The 17687-nt window shown below is 41.8% G+C and overlaps 1 protein-coding gene across 3 annotated transcripts in view; it reads right to left on the minus strand.

Moving 5' to 3' along the window:
- Nucleotides 1–17687, minus strand: part of LOC115199866 (cAMP-specific 3',5'-cyclic phosphodiesterase 4D) — a 175951-nt gene that overhangs the window by 39846 nt on the left and 118418 nt on the right. The window contains exon 1 of one of the 3 annotated variants that reach the window (XM_029762380.1): nucleotides 4540–5098. The exons of the other annotated variants lie outside the window; for them this stretch is intronic. Within the exon in view, the coding sequence (XP_029618240.1) occupies nucleotides 4540–4604 (65 nt within the window). The 5' untranslated portion in view covers nucleotides 4605–5098. Of the gene's footprint in view, nucleotides 1–4539; nucleotides 5099–17687 lie in introns of those variants that run through there. 3 annotated transcript variants of the gene reach the window in all.

Genomic DNA, 17687 nt, shown 5'->3' on the forward strand with positions numbered 1-17687 from the left:
GCTAGGTTGTGTAAAATGGTCAGAGTGAGCTGTTTTCTCATTTGTGTCTGGAAGTAGCTAGCCAATGTTAGCCAGTTAGCTTGGGTGCTTGACTGCTGTTGTTAGGGCAGAACGCTCGGATCAATGCTACTTTTCGGCCAGAGTGTCCAGTGTGCGCTCTGAACGCTCTGAGAATGAAACACTCTGAATTTACGAACGGGCAGAGCACACTCTGGCACTCCAGATTAAATTACGAACACACCTGTATAAACCAGCCCTTAGTCTTGAAATCTTTGGTTGTTTAGTACATAGCGTCTCATGTGAATCCTTAAAGAGATGGGTGGGGCTAAAGCTTAAGAGGGTGTGAACGATGCTGAATGGATGTGGACAAAGAGGAGCTCTCCAATAGGTACCACAACATTCAAGGGCCATTTTCTCAAAAGTGAGGTTACAAGTTTATCAACTTTCAAAGCAGAATTACTTTCCCATTGTTCCTCAACTTTAGTGTATGAGATACTGCAGCATTTTCTACTTTTATCTAATGTAAATAACACAATTTCAAATTTGGTGTTCTGCTCGAAACATGTAAGTATTACAGACTGGGTCAGGGAGAGGTTGAAAATGTCAGTATTGACACTTGCCAGCTGGTCAGCGCATGCTCTAAGAATGCGTCCTGGTAATCCGTCTGGCCCTGCGGCTTTGTGAATGTTTACCTAAAGGTCTTACTCACAAAATCTATGGAGAACGTGCTCACACAGTCATCCGGAACAGCTGGTGCTCTCATACATAGTTCAGTGTTGCTTGCCTCGAAGCGAGCATAGAAGGCATTTAGCTCCTCTGATAGGCTCACGTAATGAGTGAGTAAGGAGAAAACATATTGTTCTCATTACTCTGTACCCTGCTTCCATTGCTTTCTCTGTCTTATTTCTCTTTATCTCTCCTGTTTGTCTTCTCTTTCTGTTTCACCCTCTCTCTCTCTCTCTCTCTCTCTCTCTCTGGCCCCTCTCTGTACTCTATCTCTCTATGAAGCCCCTCCCTCTCTCTACCCTCATATAGTTGTTATAAGCAGCGCTCAACTCTCCCAAGTAGCTATCACACTGACTGATAAAGGACGTTCTCCATCTGTTCCCTACACTAACGCCCTAGCAGCACATTTAGTCAAATAAATTGGAATCAGGTACAAAACACACACACACACTGCTCACATGTTCTCATTAAGAGAGATCTTGTCAGTCAGTCTCCAGATGGCCAACATATGCTGAGCAGATGAATCAGTCATTAACACCTACACATGCTGATGTCACACACTGTACCATAGTGTATAACTGATGGTAATACATGTGACAACCAGCATACCATACCTGCATTAGTGCTATTTATGAATGAATGGGAGAACACATAGCAACATAGCAACTAAGAGTAAAAAAGGGTGTGGGCAAGATAGAAGCTCTGATTGGCCGATTACAATCATTCTCTGTCCCTGCTGGACAGGTCACGGTAAGCGTTTTAGGCCTGGAACATCCAGCAAACCAGTCTGTTGAGCATCACTCTGACACTTTCCAAAGGGTCACTCCATGTTTAGCACTGAGACCACTTTCCACCACCGCTTTTCAATGAAGCTAGAGATGAGTACAGATCACATGAAAAGTACTGGGACAAGCTACTGCTGTTGCAAACATGTTCTAACAGGAAAACAGCTTGTCAGACTAAATTGGTATATATTGACTAATAAGCACATTACTGTAGATAACAGTTAGGATATCAACCTAGCCAACTAACTAGCCATTGGGAATCTTTGCGTCACTTGACACTCATTCCTGGCACATCTCCCTGGCAGGTTAATCAGAACCCATCAGAACATTAACCACAACAGCAAAGGGGCTTGGCCTAGATCAAGGGTTCCCAAACGTTTCACTCAGGCCACCCTTCCAGCATTTGGGGACATCCTGCTCACCCCCACACGCGTGCAAATGCACACATCTATTTCTATGGACACAAGCACTGTTCATGACACTTTTTGCAAATTTAAAGTTATTTCCTGCAATTCTACATATGTTGTCATGGGGTCCAGAGAACATTTAGCAGTTTTAAAGGTACTTTTCTTGCAATTCTACACATTTTGCCATGTCTAATGTGTATTCATGTGATATTTGAGTGACTCAAACAATACAACAAAATCTATGGGCAAAAAAAAGTTCCAAAAAGTTTGGGCTAGTTGATCTGGACACTTCTGACAAGTTATAAATAGCTCTCTAAGGTATACCTTGGCTGACAAGACAAGAGGAAAACTGATGATGCAGTACCCAATTTTGAAATTGCAGCTTGTCCATTCTACTATTACAACTTTCAAGAGTAAGTTGAAAGCCGGACTCCCCCCCCCCCCCCTCCACTCCATCTAGACGATGGCTATTAGGGAGGCCAGAGTGGGAAAAGCTCTGAATTCTGAAGTAAGACAGGAGACAGGATAAGGAGAGACGCAGTGTGTGTCTTTCTCTTGGCCATTCTCCAAAGTTTACAAATAAACATACCAGCAAAAAAAATGTCCACCCGTAGCTCAGTTGGTAGAGCATGGTGTTTGCAACGCCTGGTGTTTGCAACGCCAGGGTTGTGGGTTTGATTCCCACGGGGGGCCAGTACAGAAAAAAAAAATTTATGAAAGGAAAATGAAATGTATGCATTCACTACTGTAAGTCGCTCTGGATAAGAGTGTCTGCTAAATGGCAAAAAAAAAGGAATTCATGTAAGAGTTGACAGAATAAGGGAGTATTGTGATGTCATTGATACATGTGGCATGTAAAATGTGACATGTAAAATGTGAGGCGGGTTTGGGACAGAAACCCGACTCACATGTGACAGGAGTTTAAGAAAAAAAAGGTTTGCGACACACAGAAGAATAGCAGAGGCTTTTGTGATGCCACAAAGACATATGACATGTCTGTGGGTGTGGGGTTGTGATGTCACAGAGGGTGACATGCTGTGTGGAATGGAAGATGAGGTGTTGTGATGGATGTCACAAAGACATGTCATGGTTGGGAGGGGGGGAGGGAGACATAATGGAGAGTTCCCTTGGGGTAGAACCTGCTGTGCAGTCAGCCATGCAGAGGAGAGATTCTACATTATTCTACTGATAACAGAGGAATGCACCTCTCTCTCTGTCTCTCACACACACACCCTCAATCAATGAAGGTGAAGGGGAGAGTGTTAACAATTCACAAACATTTCCTCCTTCTCTCCTTTCCATCCTCCACCTCTCCCTCGCTATGGTCATGTACTCAGCTTTAGACAAAGCTATGCTTATCGGGTTGAGAGTTAACTAACTGACATTGATGACATGAAGAATTCCACCAGGTTGAACTTTCAGGGCAGACATCTGGCTGAAAGAGATCTCCTTCCACATGTTAATCTGATCATAATACCTGTCCTTCAGTGGCAGCCTCATTCAGCTTGAAGACTTCCCAATGGCTTTAATGATGGTGCACGGTTCACACAGGCCTTCTCCCAGTCTGGGATCTTATGTGGATACTTAGCAGACTGTGTGAGAACAGAGTGACCTAAAGGCCAGGGTCGAGGAGGGAACCAGCATGCTGTGTGTTTGTTCGGGGCTGGACTGGACTGCTAAGCTAAAGTACAGCATGGAAGTACCGCGGCGAAACACTGTGGAAACAAACAAGTGTTCGACAGAGATCTACGCTCACAGGGAACACGCGAGCGCAGAAGGGATGAGAAAAAGAAAGAGCCAAGGACAAGTCGAGACAGTAGGGTGAGGAGATAGGAAGGCAGGGAGAGCAGCCCCCGGAGGTGCATTCTATGGAAAAGGAAAACCCTGGGGGCGCTGCTAGGGAGACGTCAGCAAGGGACTGACACACATTCCAGAGTCGATTATGATTTACATAAGGCCTTTACAACCTGATTAGACAGAATGTATCTGCTGTTTCATGGGCTTGATGCAGTGAGTTCTGATGGAAACGTAGTAATGCACAATTAGACAGCACAGAAACAAACAGCCATGCTGGATGCCTGCTCTTCCATGAAGTGTGTTGTATAGTTAACAGAGTACAATAGAGTGCAAGGATAGAAAAAGCTCTCTCACATACAGTTACTTTCCAAGTAACCCACAGTCAAAACCAAAACACCAAATACGAAAAGACAGGCCAGGGGTTGACAGTCTGAAGGAGACCGAGGAAGGAAGAGAAACCAGAGAACAGTAGACCGTATGAAAAGGGAGGCAGAGGGTGGGACGGAGAGGATTGAGATGAAAAGCAGGAGAGGCAGGGAGAGGAAAACGATATGGAAATGAATGACGGAGCCTTACACAGGATGATGAACAGAGAGAGAGAGAAAACTAAAAAAAGAGGAATAACCGCTGGTAAGAATGTAGGGGACTGAAAATGGGGTCAGTGAGAAAGTTAGGAAAGTAGCAGGACAACAAAGAGAGAAGCAGGTGAGAGAGAGCAAGGGTTGAGAGAGAGAGGAGGGAAAGAGAAGACAGAAACAGAGATATAGACAGAAACAGAGAGAGACAGGACAGCGGGGGGTTGGTAGAAGTTTGTGTCTGTTTACCAGATTCCTTCCGTGTTCCGTAGAGAGCTGGTGGAGCGAGATCGTGGCTTCAGAACAATAGTCATGGTGTGACCTCCTCACCCACTCACCCCTCGGATCTGCCAAACGCTACAGCCCTGTCCAGATAACAGCCCCCACAGTCCTGCTCCGGTCAAACCACAGAACCCACTACTCCCTAGAGAGGAAAGTGTTCCTGCTGCGTTCAAACCACTGTTACCACTTGTTCCCCTCCAGGTCCCATCAAAATGTTATGTTCAGATTGTGGTCAAACCACCACTGTCACTTTTCACTTCTATAGTTATCTCAAAAAGCTCTGATAAGATTATTTTCAGATCGTGTTCTTCCAACTGTAGTAACCTCTTCTTCCAACTGTAGTAATCCTGTGGAGCGGTCCAATGGAGTGGTTGTGTAAAGTGCCTGTTGTGGTCGTGTTCAGTGCTTCTGTGCCCCAGCCTGAGTGCTCGTGATCAAGACAGAGACAGAGACTGGTAGATGAGTCACAGAACACACAACTGAAGTCCCAACTAAAACTATTCACTACTGGAATCCTCTCTCTCAGACCTTCACTGTGTGTGGGATCAGCCTCTTTCTCCTTCTCTATCTCTCTCTCTCTCTCTCTCTACTCTCTCTCCCTTTCTTTCTCTCTCTCTTCCTCTCACTCCTGCTTTGCTCTCCCTCTCTCTTCCTCTCGTTGTGACCAACGTGTGTTAGTTCTCCTCCTTTTTCTTCCTTCCCTCTCCTTCCTCCTCTCCCTCTCTCAACTGACTATTCCTGGCCAGCAAGTATAAGCCCTTCCCATTTACTCTCACTAGTGTCGTGGAAAATTGCAAGATTATGTTATAATGCTTGTATTGTATTATAATGGTTGTTTTATTCGACAGAATAGAGTATTCTCGGTAGTATGTGCCTTATTTTACCAAAACAGACAATTGTAAAGTGGGTTTATTTGCGGGGAGTCTTGGTCATTTAAATAGCATTGGTGGTTCAGTGATAGAATTCTCACCTGCCACGAGGGAGGCCCGGGTTTGTTTCCCGGCCAATGAATTGACTAAGATCTGTGTTTCTGATTGTAATTCAACTATTGGTATATTTTGCCTGGAAAGATACGTTCGCTAATGTTTGTTTAAGATATAAACTGAACGTTTTAATAGCTTGTTTGGTTCAAATTGAAAAACGAATTCATTCAACATAAATAGAGAGGGAATTTCGATATAATACGTTGTCTGTTGCCTAAATGTCTGTTGCCTAAATGGTCTGCTGAAATAACATATTGAGAATAGGAGTCGTATTTAAATAAATGAATCAAGGAAGAGACAGTTACCTAAATCTAATGAATTATAATAATAGCGGAGAGGTAATTTCGATAGAGTTGTGCCCACCGAAATGTGTTTTTTATTCTTATGGATTGACTGATGTATTTTATAAATTTGGGCTCTTTACATGTTATTTTTAAAGTCTTGGACATTTCATAAGTGTGAAGCCGAAAGAGAAGAGGAAGTTGTAAAGTTTGGTTTTAATCTTACGATAGAGGTAAGGCAGAACGTTGTTTGAGTAGGGGTTATATTTTTGACTACTGGCAAGGATAGGAGAGTTGGTTGTGTGCGCAGGGCTATGTTGGGCTGTAAGGAATTCAGATGTGAATAAGGAAACATTTTGTGATAATGTATTCTGATTATTGTTTTTTGGTTTATTGTTTAGGTAACACCAGTGAATTTGAGCAGGAAGTTCATGTATTCTAACATTATAATCTGTTTCCATTACGTGAAACAATGTTAGGTCATTAAAGTGGATTGCAGTTTGAGTTTATTTTTATTTTTACAGGGACAGTGCAAATGAATCACAGTTGTGTGTATATCTAATGGCAGGGTATTCCAGACATGGGAAACTCTCACACTGAAAGCTGATTGACTAAAGGTGCTTTTCCTTAAGGGAACTATACAGTCATCTCTCATGGCGGACCTTGTGGATCTGCTGCCATAAGGTTTGGGTTTTCTGTTTAACAAAAGTACTGAGTGGAGGGAAGGAGTTTATGCTTTCGATAGCTATTGGGCTTCCTATAAAGCACTTTGAGAGCCTGTTTGCAGACAGACTGAATGGGTTTTAATGTTGTACAGCAAGCTTGGGCCAAAGTAGTAAAGTGGTATGTTAAGTGGGGGAGTATCATATATTTGAAGTATAGTTTTGTTACCTCTGTAGTCAAACAATTTCATACGTTTTTGAAATTAGCTAGGTTGAACTTGGTTATTTGAGTTATCTTTTTCCTTTGCTTTTTAAAAGAGAAGTTGGAATCAAGTATGATGCCATGGTACTTAAAATCAGATACCACATGGAACCTTTCCCCTGATACATAGACATCTGTCTCAGGGGCATCAGTTGTTTTCTTTGTGAGGAAAATGCAGACTGTGTTTTTTTTATTGAGATACAAACATGAGTCCCGTAGCAACGTTGTCATCTGAACCATTACAGTAGTGAGTTCTTGTGTAGCTTGTTGTTTGTTATTTGCATGCATATATCACTGTATCATCTGCATACATTGGAACTTTCAGACCCTGTACAGACAGAAGGAAGATCATTAATGTACGAGCTGAACAGTATTGATCTTTGGGGAATGCAAACATTGTAGATATGAGTGGAAAAAAGTTAGTTTTGACTCTTTACGCTGATGAGACAGCACCAACTTTTAAAGGTTTTAGATTTGTTAAACGACAGGTTTGTTTTTACTACATTTATGCAACAGGTTGAAATGATTAGATTGTTGGAAAGGGGTTATGGGTTTGTTTATTGTTAACTGTGGCTCAGTTGGTAGAGCATGGTGTTTGCAATGCCAGGGTTGTGGGTTTGATTCCCACAGGGGGCCAGTACAAAAAAAAAAAGTAAAAAAAATATATATATTGCATGAAATTAAATGTATGCATTCACTACTGTAAGTCGCTCTGGATTACAGTGTCTGCTAAATGACTAAAATGTAAAATGTACTGTTTATTGTTTATTTTAGGTGTTGATTTCACTTAATTAAACATTGTATTATGTGATGTGTTTGAATAGGATTCTTTCTTCCGGGACGGATGGAAGTCAACTAAAGTACGTATGTTAAAGTAGACATGGGAGAACACGTCTCAAACAACATTTTATTAAATGCCTGGGATTAAATATTGCTGATTCCTTACGCTGAGAAATTTACTACATTTGCGATAGAGGATAATTGTGTCTAAGGGTGGCGCATGCTAAATTAAGTACATATAAATATTGAGGAAGTTTAAAACTAATGATTAATGATTTGAGGGAGTATAGTGGAATTATTATTATTATTAGGTTTTGTTTGTAGTTAACTTTTGGGTTTCTGAATCGGTGTAGTATAATGAATGCTAACGAAGTGTTTTGTGTTTTTTGGGGGAAAATGGGGATTTCATTGTCTCTCTTTGGAATGTTTCCTGGGGCTATAATCTTGGGTGAGTGAGATTGAGGCCGTAAACTACGAACATTGAAACGGCCTGGAAATGTTTTGTTTGTTTTTATCTTAAGGTTTGCAAATACACACACACAAAGCATTTGTTATGACTATTTGTTGGTGTTTTTAAAGTACTGTTTGATTTGATTTCTATTTCCTTTGGGTTTGGTGAGTTTTACATTTATCTTAGTGCTACAATATCTTAAAGGGGCACCCACACACATGGAATTTTTATATGTTTTTATTTTCTGAGATTTAATTAAACACGTGAATTCTTTTGATAAATGAATGTTCTGGGAACCTGGGATACAACATGTAGGAAATGTTTGACTACTTTTTAAATTTGTCTAATATAGTAAGAAACACTTTTTTGAAGGGTTTGTATGACTTATGACCCGTATCATGACTTTTCATTGTGGCTTGATCACCCTCATTGGAAAGCCATTTGGATAATGAATTTAAGGTCATTTTTAATACTGATTTCAAGGTAATTTGTGTAATTGATAATTATTGTGGAGTTCTTTTAAAGTTCTTAGCCATATTTGTAATTTGGACCAATGAGAAGACAGATAGGGCATAACCTTTAACTAAGGGTAGGCTGCTTTAACCTGTTTGGGATAGGGGGCAGTATTTTCACGGCCGGATAAAAAACGTACCCGATTTAATCTGGTTATGACTCCTGCCCAGAAACTAGAATATGCATATAATTAGTAGATTTGGATAGCAAACACCCTAAAGTTTCTAAAACTGTTTGAATGGTGTCTGTGAGTATAACAGAACTCATATGGCAGGCCAAAACCTGAGAAGATTCTATATGGGAAGTGCCCTGTCTGACCATTTCTTGGCCCTCTGTAGCCTCTTTATCGAAAATACAGGATCTCTGCTGTAACGTGACATTTTCTAAGGCTTTCAGAAGGCGCCAGAATGTGGAATGATAACTCTGCAGTCTCTGGGCGAAGAACAATAGGGGTTTTGGAGAGTGGTACTTCTGAGAACAATGGTACTGGCGCACGCGTGCATGTGACGACTCCATTTTCTTCTTTCAGTGTTTGAACGGATACAACGTCTCCCGGTTGGAATATTATCGCTATTTTACGAGAAAAATCGCATAAAAATTGATTTTAAACAGCGTTTGACATGCTTCGAAGTACGGTAATGGAATATTTTGCTTTTTTTTGTCAGGAAACGCGCCGGCGCGTCACCCTTCGGATAGTGATTGGAACCCTCGAACAAAACGGAGCTATTTGGATATAACTATGGATTATTTGGAACCAAAACAACATTGGGTGTTGAAGTAGAAGTCCTGGGAGTGCATTCTGACAAAGAACAGCAAAGGTAATCCAATTTTTCTTACAGTAAATCTCAGTTTGGTGAGTGCCAAACTTGGTGGGTGTCAAAATAGCTAGCCATGATGGCCCGGCTATCTTTTCAGAATATTGCAAAATGTGCTTTCACCGAAAAGCTATTTTAAAATCGGACGCCGCGATTGCATAAAGGAGTTCTGTATCTATAATTCTTAAAATAAGTGTTATGTTTTTTGTCAACGTTTATCGTGAGTAATTTAGTAAATTCACCGGAAGTTTTCGGTGGGTATGCTAGTTCTGAACGTCACATGCTAATGTAAAAAGCTGGTTTTTGATATAAATATGAACTTGATTGAACAAAACATGCATGTATTGTATAATATAATGTCCTAGGAGTGTCATCTGATGAAGATCATCAAAGGTTAGTGCTGCATTTAGCTGTGGTTAGTGCTGCAATTAGCCACCACACTAGCTCTCCTCTCTCGGACTCTCTCTCTCTTCCTGGCCGCATGTGTAAGCTCTCCTCCTCATCCTTTCTTCCTCCTTCCCTCTTCCTCTCTCTTTCCTTCCTGCAGTAGTGATGGGTCGTTCACGAACAAATGGCTCTTTTTGAACTGATCTTTTTGGTGAACGTCAGGAACCGAATCGCATCGGTGAAAGAGCTGTTCATTTGGCTCCCTGATTTACAAACTGCTACTACTGCTTTTTAAGCTCAAAACAACGTTTTTCTGCAGATAAGTGACAAAATAATTATCTAAAGAGGGTGAATACTCACTGCAGAAACAATAAATAGTGGAGAGAGTGTGTCAACCTGGTCCACGCTGATTTTGTCATGGTTGGCCAGGTAAAAATGTATTTGAACGCGCATTTCACGATATGACATAATCGTAGCCTACCTTTTGGGCATGTCATTGTAGATTTGCAATTTTTTCATGGTTCTAGGTAGATTATTTTGCATTTTGAACTACTGTAATGGTCGTATGGGTGACAAATGAGTCGGCTCCTTTACGTGAACGGAGCCAAATTAGCCGGTTTTCCGAAAAGACTCGGAATGACCATCACTATCTTGCAGCCTGTGGGGGATTGGTGTTGGGGTGGGCAGTGTCGGTGAGGTTGTAGTAACTCCTTCATGGGTGGGGATCTATCCCATAGTACAGCGCTGTCTCAAACATCAATCACACTGCTGCCACAGCAACCTAACAACAACGCCAGTGGTGTTGTATTATCCACAACATGCTGGAGAAGTAGCATAGTGGCAAAGTGGCATGTGGCACGTTTACACTGTAAATGAAATACAATTGAGTTCATCCACAGTGACTTATTACAGGTGTAAGGACAAAAAGTAGCAAAAAAAAAAGTCATATATGAGCATCGTAACCAGGGGTGTTGTCACGTCCTGACCATGGTAAGCTGTTATTTTCTATGGTAGAGTAGGTCAGGGCGTGACAGGGGGGTTTATTCTATGTGTTCTATTTCTATGTTCTTAGATTCTAGTTTTTGTATTTCTATGTTGGTTGGTTTGGGATGATCTCCAATTAGAGGCAGCTGGTCCTCGTTGTCTCTAATTGGAGATCGTACTTAAGTAGGGGTTTTTCTTCCTGGGTTTTGTGGGTGATTATTTTTGAGTAGTGTTTGTTTCTCCTCTGCATCACGGTTTGTTGTTTTGTCTATTCAGTTATTTGATGTATTGCATAGTTTCACAGAGTAAATAAAAATGTGGAACTGGACACACGCTGCTCCTTGGTCCTCTCCTTTTGACAGCCGTGATAGGTGTAGTGTTGCCGGAGTGAACCGGAGCTTAACTTCGCCACTTCTCAGAATGGTGATGGTTTAAAGGGTAGGAAGCACAAGTTTTTACTCACCAATGTAACACAGTGTGGTCAAAGACTTAGTAACTTAGTTGTTGTCACAATCTGATTACCTATAAGTACAAACATAGTTATGTTTTTGGGTTGTTACATATCTATTAACTTATTTCCGGATATCTTGTAAACAACCCACAATCCACTATTTCTCAAGGTCATAAGGAGGATCTACTCTGTGCTACTGATTTCGTATGCTAGCTCAGTAGCAAGCCCAAGCTGGCTAATGTTAGTCACAGCTCATGCTCTTCACGGACATTGTGGCCGTGTTATCTAGTGGAACCTTATAGCACTGCAGGCTCTGACTTTTTGCTGTGGGCTCAAAACAAGAAAGACAATCAAACCAGTGTGCTCTAATTGTGTAATGTTAGTACCTCGTCTGTTCTCCTTTTTGTCAACATTCAACATGTTCTCTGTGCTTAGTAATTGTTTAGCTAGCTAGCATTTAAGGGCCTTTTTCTCAAAAGTGGGGTTACACGTTTATCAACTATCAAAGTAGAATTACTTTCCCATTGTTCCTCAAACGTAGTGTATGCTATAACATTTTCTAGCTCTGAGTCTCTACTTTTATCCAATGTAAAAAACACTTTCTAATTTTGCTACATAAGACCGAATCGAGGCACAGTTTTACTCCTGTACTGATTTAGGCTTACTGACTCAATACATTTCAGCTTTTCATTTTCTATTGATTTGTAAAAGATTCTAACAAAAAATGTCACTATGACATTATGGGTATATTGTGTGTCTCAATCGAATACATTTTAAATTCAGGCTGTAACACAACAACGTGGAATAAGTTAAGGTGTATGAATACTTTCTGAAGGCACTGCAACAATGTGCACCACAGTTTTTGGAAATTATTCTTTAAACTACTACTACTAGTTTATATAAAAAACTCATTTCAAGAAACTAGGCGTATGTCGCGCGTCACTACTTCACATGAGAGCCATTTGAACGTAAACTTTAAAAAAAAAATCTAAAATGTGTTTTTTGGCAGAAATGCCTTCCGGAACATGTGAACTTTCATGCGCCTTAATAACAAATGTGTATGCCATCTGTAAATACGAATAAAATTGTTAAATTATGAGCCTAGTTGGTTTAGCCACAGAAAAAGCCAGGAACCTTCGCACTAGCCATGATTGGTTGATAATGGGTGGGCTGGACATGACATAATGGGTGGGCTGGACAGAGCTTGAGAGGATCTGCAGAGAAGAATGGGAGAAACTCTGTAAATAAAGCTGCGCCAAGCTTGTGTCATACCCAAGAAGACGTGAGGCTGTAATTGCTGCCAAAGGTGTTTCAACAAATTCCTGAGTAAAGGGTCTGAATACTTATGTAAATGTCATTTTTCATTTTTATTTTTTTGTTGCAAAAATTACAAAAACCTGTTTTTGCTTTGACATTATGGGATATTGTGTGTAGATTGATGGGAAAAAACAACAATTTAATACATTTTAGAATAAGGCTGTAACGTGACAATATGGAAAACGTCAAGGGGTCTGAATACTTTCCGAAACCACTGTATTTGCCCTTCAGCCGACGATTTAATCCAAAGCGATTTACAGTCATACATGCATACATTTTACTTATGGGTGGCTCCAGGAATAGAGCACCATGCTCTACCAACTGAGCCATACAGTTTGATGGTTGTAGCCATCAATTGCCCCATTAACAATCATCCATATTAGCAAACTTATTTCCTTTCAAACTTCATATTTCTCTAGTATAAGCTACTTATCGTAATAAACGATATCAGCAAAATGCCTGCGATAAGTGATCGGTATTGTCGGTGTCGATCATTTTAGTTTCTTCTTCCCAGCTCTACTAGCCACTGGATGGCTCTGAATGTGTCAGCATGCAGTCAAAGCTATTATTCAATTTAGAGCTAAATATTGCTCTCAAATCCTCATATCCTGGTGTGGACAGCAGATGAGAGTTATATTCATGATATAGCTAACTTAGATAGCTAACATAATATAACTTGTTTTCTACAAATGTACAGTAAGTGGCTAGCTAGCTAGCATTAACAGCGTTTTCAATGGGGGCAGTGCAGCTAGCTAAGCAGCTAGCAAACAATGGAAGTAAAATATCATTTTGGATTCGAAAAATTCTCCAACAGGCTATGCATTTTAGGAATGACAGTACCCCGGTGGACTGATAAATTATTTAGCCATTTAAATCATTTATTTGTTGATGAAAACTCAGTGTTTGCCACTGCCCTCATCGGCTTCCTTGTGTTTGAAATGTGAGCTTGTCCGAGGATGTTCGGACTCGAGCCTGTTTAGTGACAGTTGCTATCTAAAATTATGGGGGGTCAATTAAGCAACTTCAATAAGTGAAAACTACTTGCAAAATGGAGGAGCGAGGGAGAGAGAGGGAGGAAAAAGGAGTGGCAGACAAGGAATATTTGAGGAGGGGAGGAGTAGGGAAGTGAGAAAAGAACAGAGGATGGCCATAAGAGAGGGAGTCAAAGGGGAGAGGGTGTGAGTGAGAGAGGGTAAGCTACAAGACTCCACTAGCCCCAGACCCTTCTCCAATGCTGTGAAAATACTGTAATAGCGCCAACAAAATGAATTCTAGGTAACAACATGAATACTAGGAAGTCTAATCTCTGCAACTTCATATCAATTGTAACTTAACCATCTATTGTTACTGTCACGAACCGGCTCGAAGTTCGTAACAAAAGGGAGACAACGTAGAGACAAGGAAAAACAAAATACATTTATTAAATAAAGTAAACTAAATACAATTAACAATGGTGTGTGTAATCAGTAGTGTAAGTGAGTGTTTGCATACGTAAATGTGATAATGCGGGGGTGTTGAAAGGTGCCAAAACAAACAAAAGGCCACCAAAAATACCACAACAAAATCAATAAAGGTGTCTGCATGGAGAGAGTCTCCTCCATGAATGGGGAAGTGGTGTATTTATCCATGGGACACACTTGGGCCCAGGTGCGTCCCATGTCGCTGACAACCCTGCCGGCTCCGCCCACCAGCATCCCAATAAGGAAAACGAGAGCAAAGGGAAAGAACACGGCTTCAACTGGAGTCAACGTCTATAATCAACATGTCTTATCAAACAGATAGAGAACGTGGTTAATGTGGGAACTGTATGACTCCGGCTTGTGAGGGAGTTTTGTCAACAAAACATGGAGGCTTTCACCACATGGCAGAACTGGGTCAACATGTCTGACAGGGCTGTACAAACCCAATTACCTCATAACCTAGTCACACACAGTCAGAGAGAGAGAGAGAGAGAGGGAGCGCTCCTCATTAAGGTCTAACTGGGACAGGTAAGTGCTGCTCTTATGATGCACGTCTCAGACACAACAACAGCCCCGTAATAAGACCTGGCTAGTAATAAGGCCCGGCTATGACAGAAACACACACATGCACACAAACAACGTACACACACACACCCTGGCATAATTGTGTGTCGTTAGAACACACACCAGTCTAGGATGTAATGACAACAGAGTGACGTCAAACAGAGGATATTGTCTTTTGTACTGCCAGAGAAGAGGGAGAGAGAAAAAGAGAAGCCGGCCACTCGAGAGGTTATTTGCTTCATCTGCTGCTTGAGAACAAATGAAGCGCTTTCTGTTATGTGAGAGAAAGGAGACAGGCCTGAGGCCACCGTGGGCCGCACATCACACTCTCCCACACTCTCAAATAAACACACACAATCCCAAACACACGCACACTCTTACACGATGAGTTGTAATTCTACATAATCAATGCTGACCCAAAGATAATGTGTGTAGAGTACGTATGTAACAAACAGTATGCAGGATATTACCCACACACGTCAGCTAAGGAATAGGCCTATTCACCCAAAAACAGGATGCAATAGGATTCAACTGGGGTCAATGTTAACAAAGAACTGTATATTGATAATAAACTTGCCTTATCTCTTCTACCGGTCACTTTTTGGACCCTGTGTGAACCTGCACTATATATACAAAATGTGTGGATTCGGCTATTTCAGCCACACCCTTTCTTCACAGGTGTATAAAATAGAGCACACAACCATGCAATCTCCATAGACAAACACTGACAGTAGAATGGCCTTACTGAAGAGCTCAGTGACTATTAACGAGGCACCGTCATAGGATGCCACCTTTCCAACAAGTCAGTTCGTCAAATTTCTGCCCTGCTAGAGCTGCCCAGGTCAACTGTAAGTGCTGTTATTGTGAAGTGGAAACATCTAGGAGCAACAACGGCTCAGTAGCGAAGTGGTAGGCCACACAAGCTCACAGAACGGGACCACTGAAGCGGGTAGCGCGTAAAAATCGTCTATCCTCATTTGCAACACTCACTACCGAGTTCCAAACTGCCTCTGGAAGCAATGTCATCACTAGACTGTTCAGGAGCTTCATGAAATGGGTTTCCAGATCACCATGTGCAATGCCAAGCATCGGCTAGAGTGGTGTAAAGCTCACCGCCATTGGACTATACTACATAAATCGTGCCATAGTGTAGTATAAATACATCCCCACCACGGTGTAGTATAAATACATCCCCACCAAAGTGTAGTATAAATACATCCCCACCACGGTGTAGTATAAATACATCCCCACCACGGTGTAGTATAAATACATCCCCCCACGGTGTAGTATAAATACATCCCCCCACGGTGTAGTATAAATACATCCCCCCACTGTGTAGTATAAATGCATCCCCCCACGGTGTAGTATAAATACATCCCCCCACGGTGTAGTATAAATACATCCCCCCACGGTGTAGTATAAATACATCCCCACCACGGTGTAGTATAAATACATCCCACCACGGTGTAGTATAAATGCATCCCCCCACGGTGTAGTATAAATGCATCCCACCACGGTGTAGTATAAATGCATCCCACCACGGTGTAGTATAAATACATCCCCCCACAGTGTAGTATAAATACATCCCCCCACGGTGTAGTATAAATACATCCCCCCACGGTGTAGTATAAATGCATCCCCCCACGGTGTAGTATAAATACATCCCCCCACGGTGTAGTATAAATACATCCCACCACGGTGTAGTATAAATACATCCCCCCACAGTGTAGTATAAATACATCCCCCCACTGTGTAGTATAAATACATCCCACCACGGTGTAGTATAAATGCATCCCCCCACGGTGTAGTATAAATACATCCCCCCACGGTGTAGTATAAATACATCCCCCCACGGTGTAGTATAAATGCATCCCCCCATGGTGTAGTATAAATACATCCCCCCCACGGTGTAGTATAAATACATCCCCCCACGGTGTAGTATAAATACATCCCCCCACGGTGTAGTATAAATACATCCCCACCACGGTGTAGTATAAATGCATCCCCCCACGGTGTAGTATAAATACATCCCCCCACGGTGTAGTATAAATGCATCCCCCCACGGTGTAGTATAAATGCATCCCACCACGGTGTAGTATAAATACATCCCCCCACGGTCTAGTATAAATACATCCCCCCACGGTGTAGTATAAATACATCCCACCACGGTGTAGTATAAATACATCCCACCACGGTGTAGTATAAATACATCCCCCCACGGTGTAGTATAAATACATCCCCCCACGGTGTAGTATAAATACATCCCCCCACGGTGTAGTATAAATACATCCCCCCACAGTGTAGTATAAATACATCCCCCCACGGTGTAGTATAAATACATCCCCCCACTGTGTAGTATAAATGCATCCCACCACGGTGTAGTATAAATACATCCCCCCACAGTGTAGTATAAATACATCCCCCCACGGTGTAGTATAAATACATCCCCCCACTGTGTAGTATAAATGCATCCCCCCACGGTGTAGTATAAATACATCCCCCCACGGTGTAGTATAAATACATCCCCCTACGGTGTAGTATAAATACATCCCCCCACGGTGTAGTATAAATACATCCCCCCACGGTGTAGTATAAATACATCCCCCCATGGTGTAGTATAAATACATCCCCCCCACGGTGTAGTATAAATTTATCCCCCCACGGTGTAGTATAAATACATCCCCCACAGTGTAGTATAAATACATCCCCCCACGGTGTAGTATAAATACATCCCCCCACGGTGTAGTATAAATACATCCCCCCACGGTGTAGTATAAATGCATCCCCCCACGGTGTAGTATAAATGCATCCCACCACGGTGTAGTATAAATACATCCCCCCACGGTGTAGTATAAATACATCCCCCCACGGTGTAGTATAAATACACCCTCCATACAGCAGTATGTACCTATCCTCTGTTGACAGGATCATACTTGTGTCCCAAATGGCACCCTATACAGTATAATGCACTACTGTTGACCAGAGTCCTATGTGCCCTGGTAAAAAGTAGTGCACTACATACTGTAGGGAATACGGTAGGGTGTTATTTGGGATGCATCCCATGTTTCTCCAGTACTGGAGTCAATCAGAGGATGAACCTCTGTGTGAGGCTGGCAAACCAACTACCTCTAACAGCAGAGGTAGTGTGACTGATTTCATGCTGCCTGACTGGCTGGCTGTCCATGCTATGCACATTACATAACCC

This window comes from Salmo trutta, chromosome 9 (genome assembly GCF_901001165.1).
Source record: "Salmo trutta chromosome 9, fSalTru1.1, whole genome shotgun sequence".
Lineage (NCBI taxonomy): Eukaryota > Metazoa > Chordata > Actinopteri > Salmoniformes > Salmonidae > Salmo > Salmo trutta.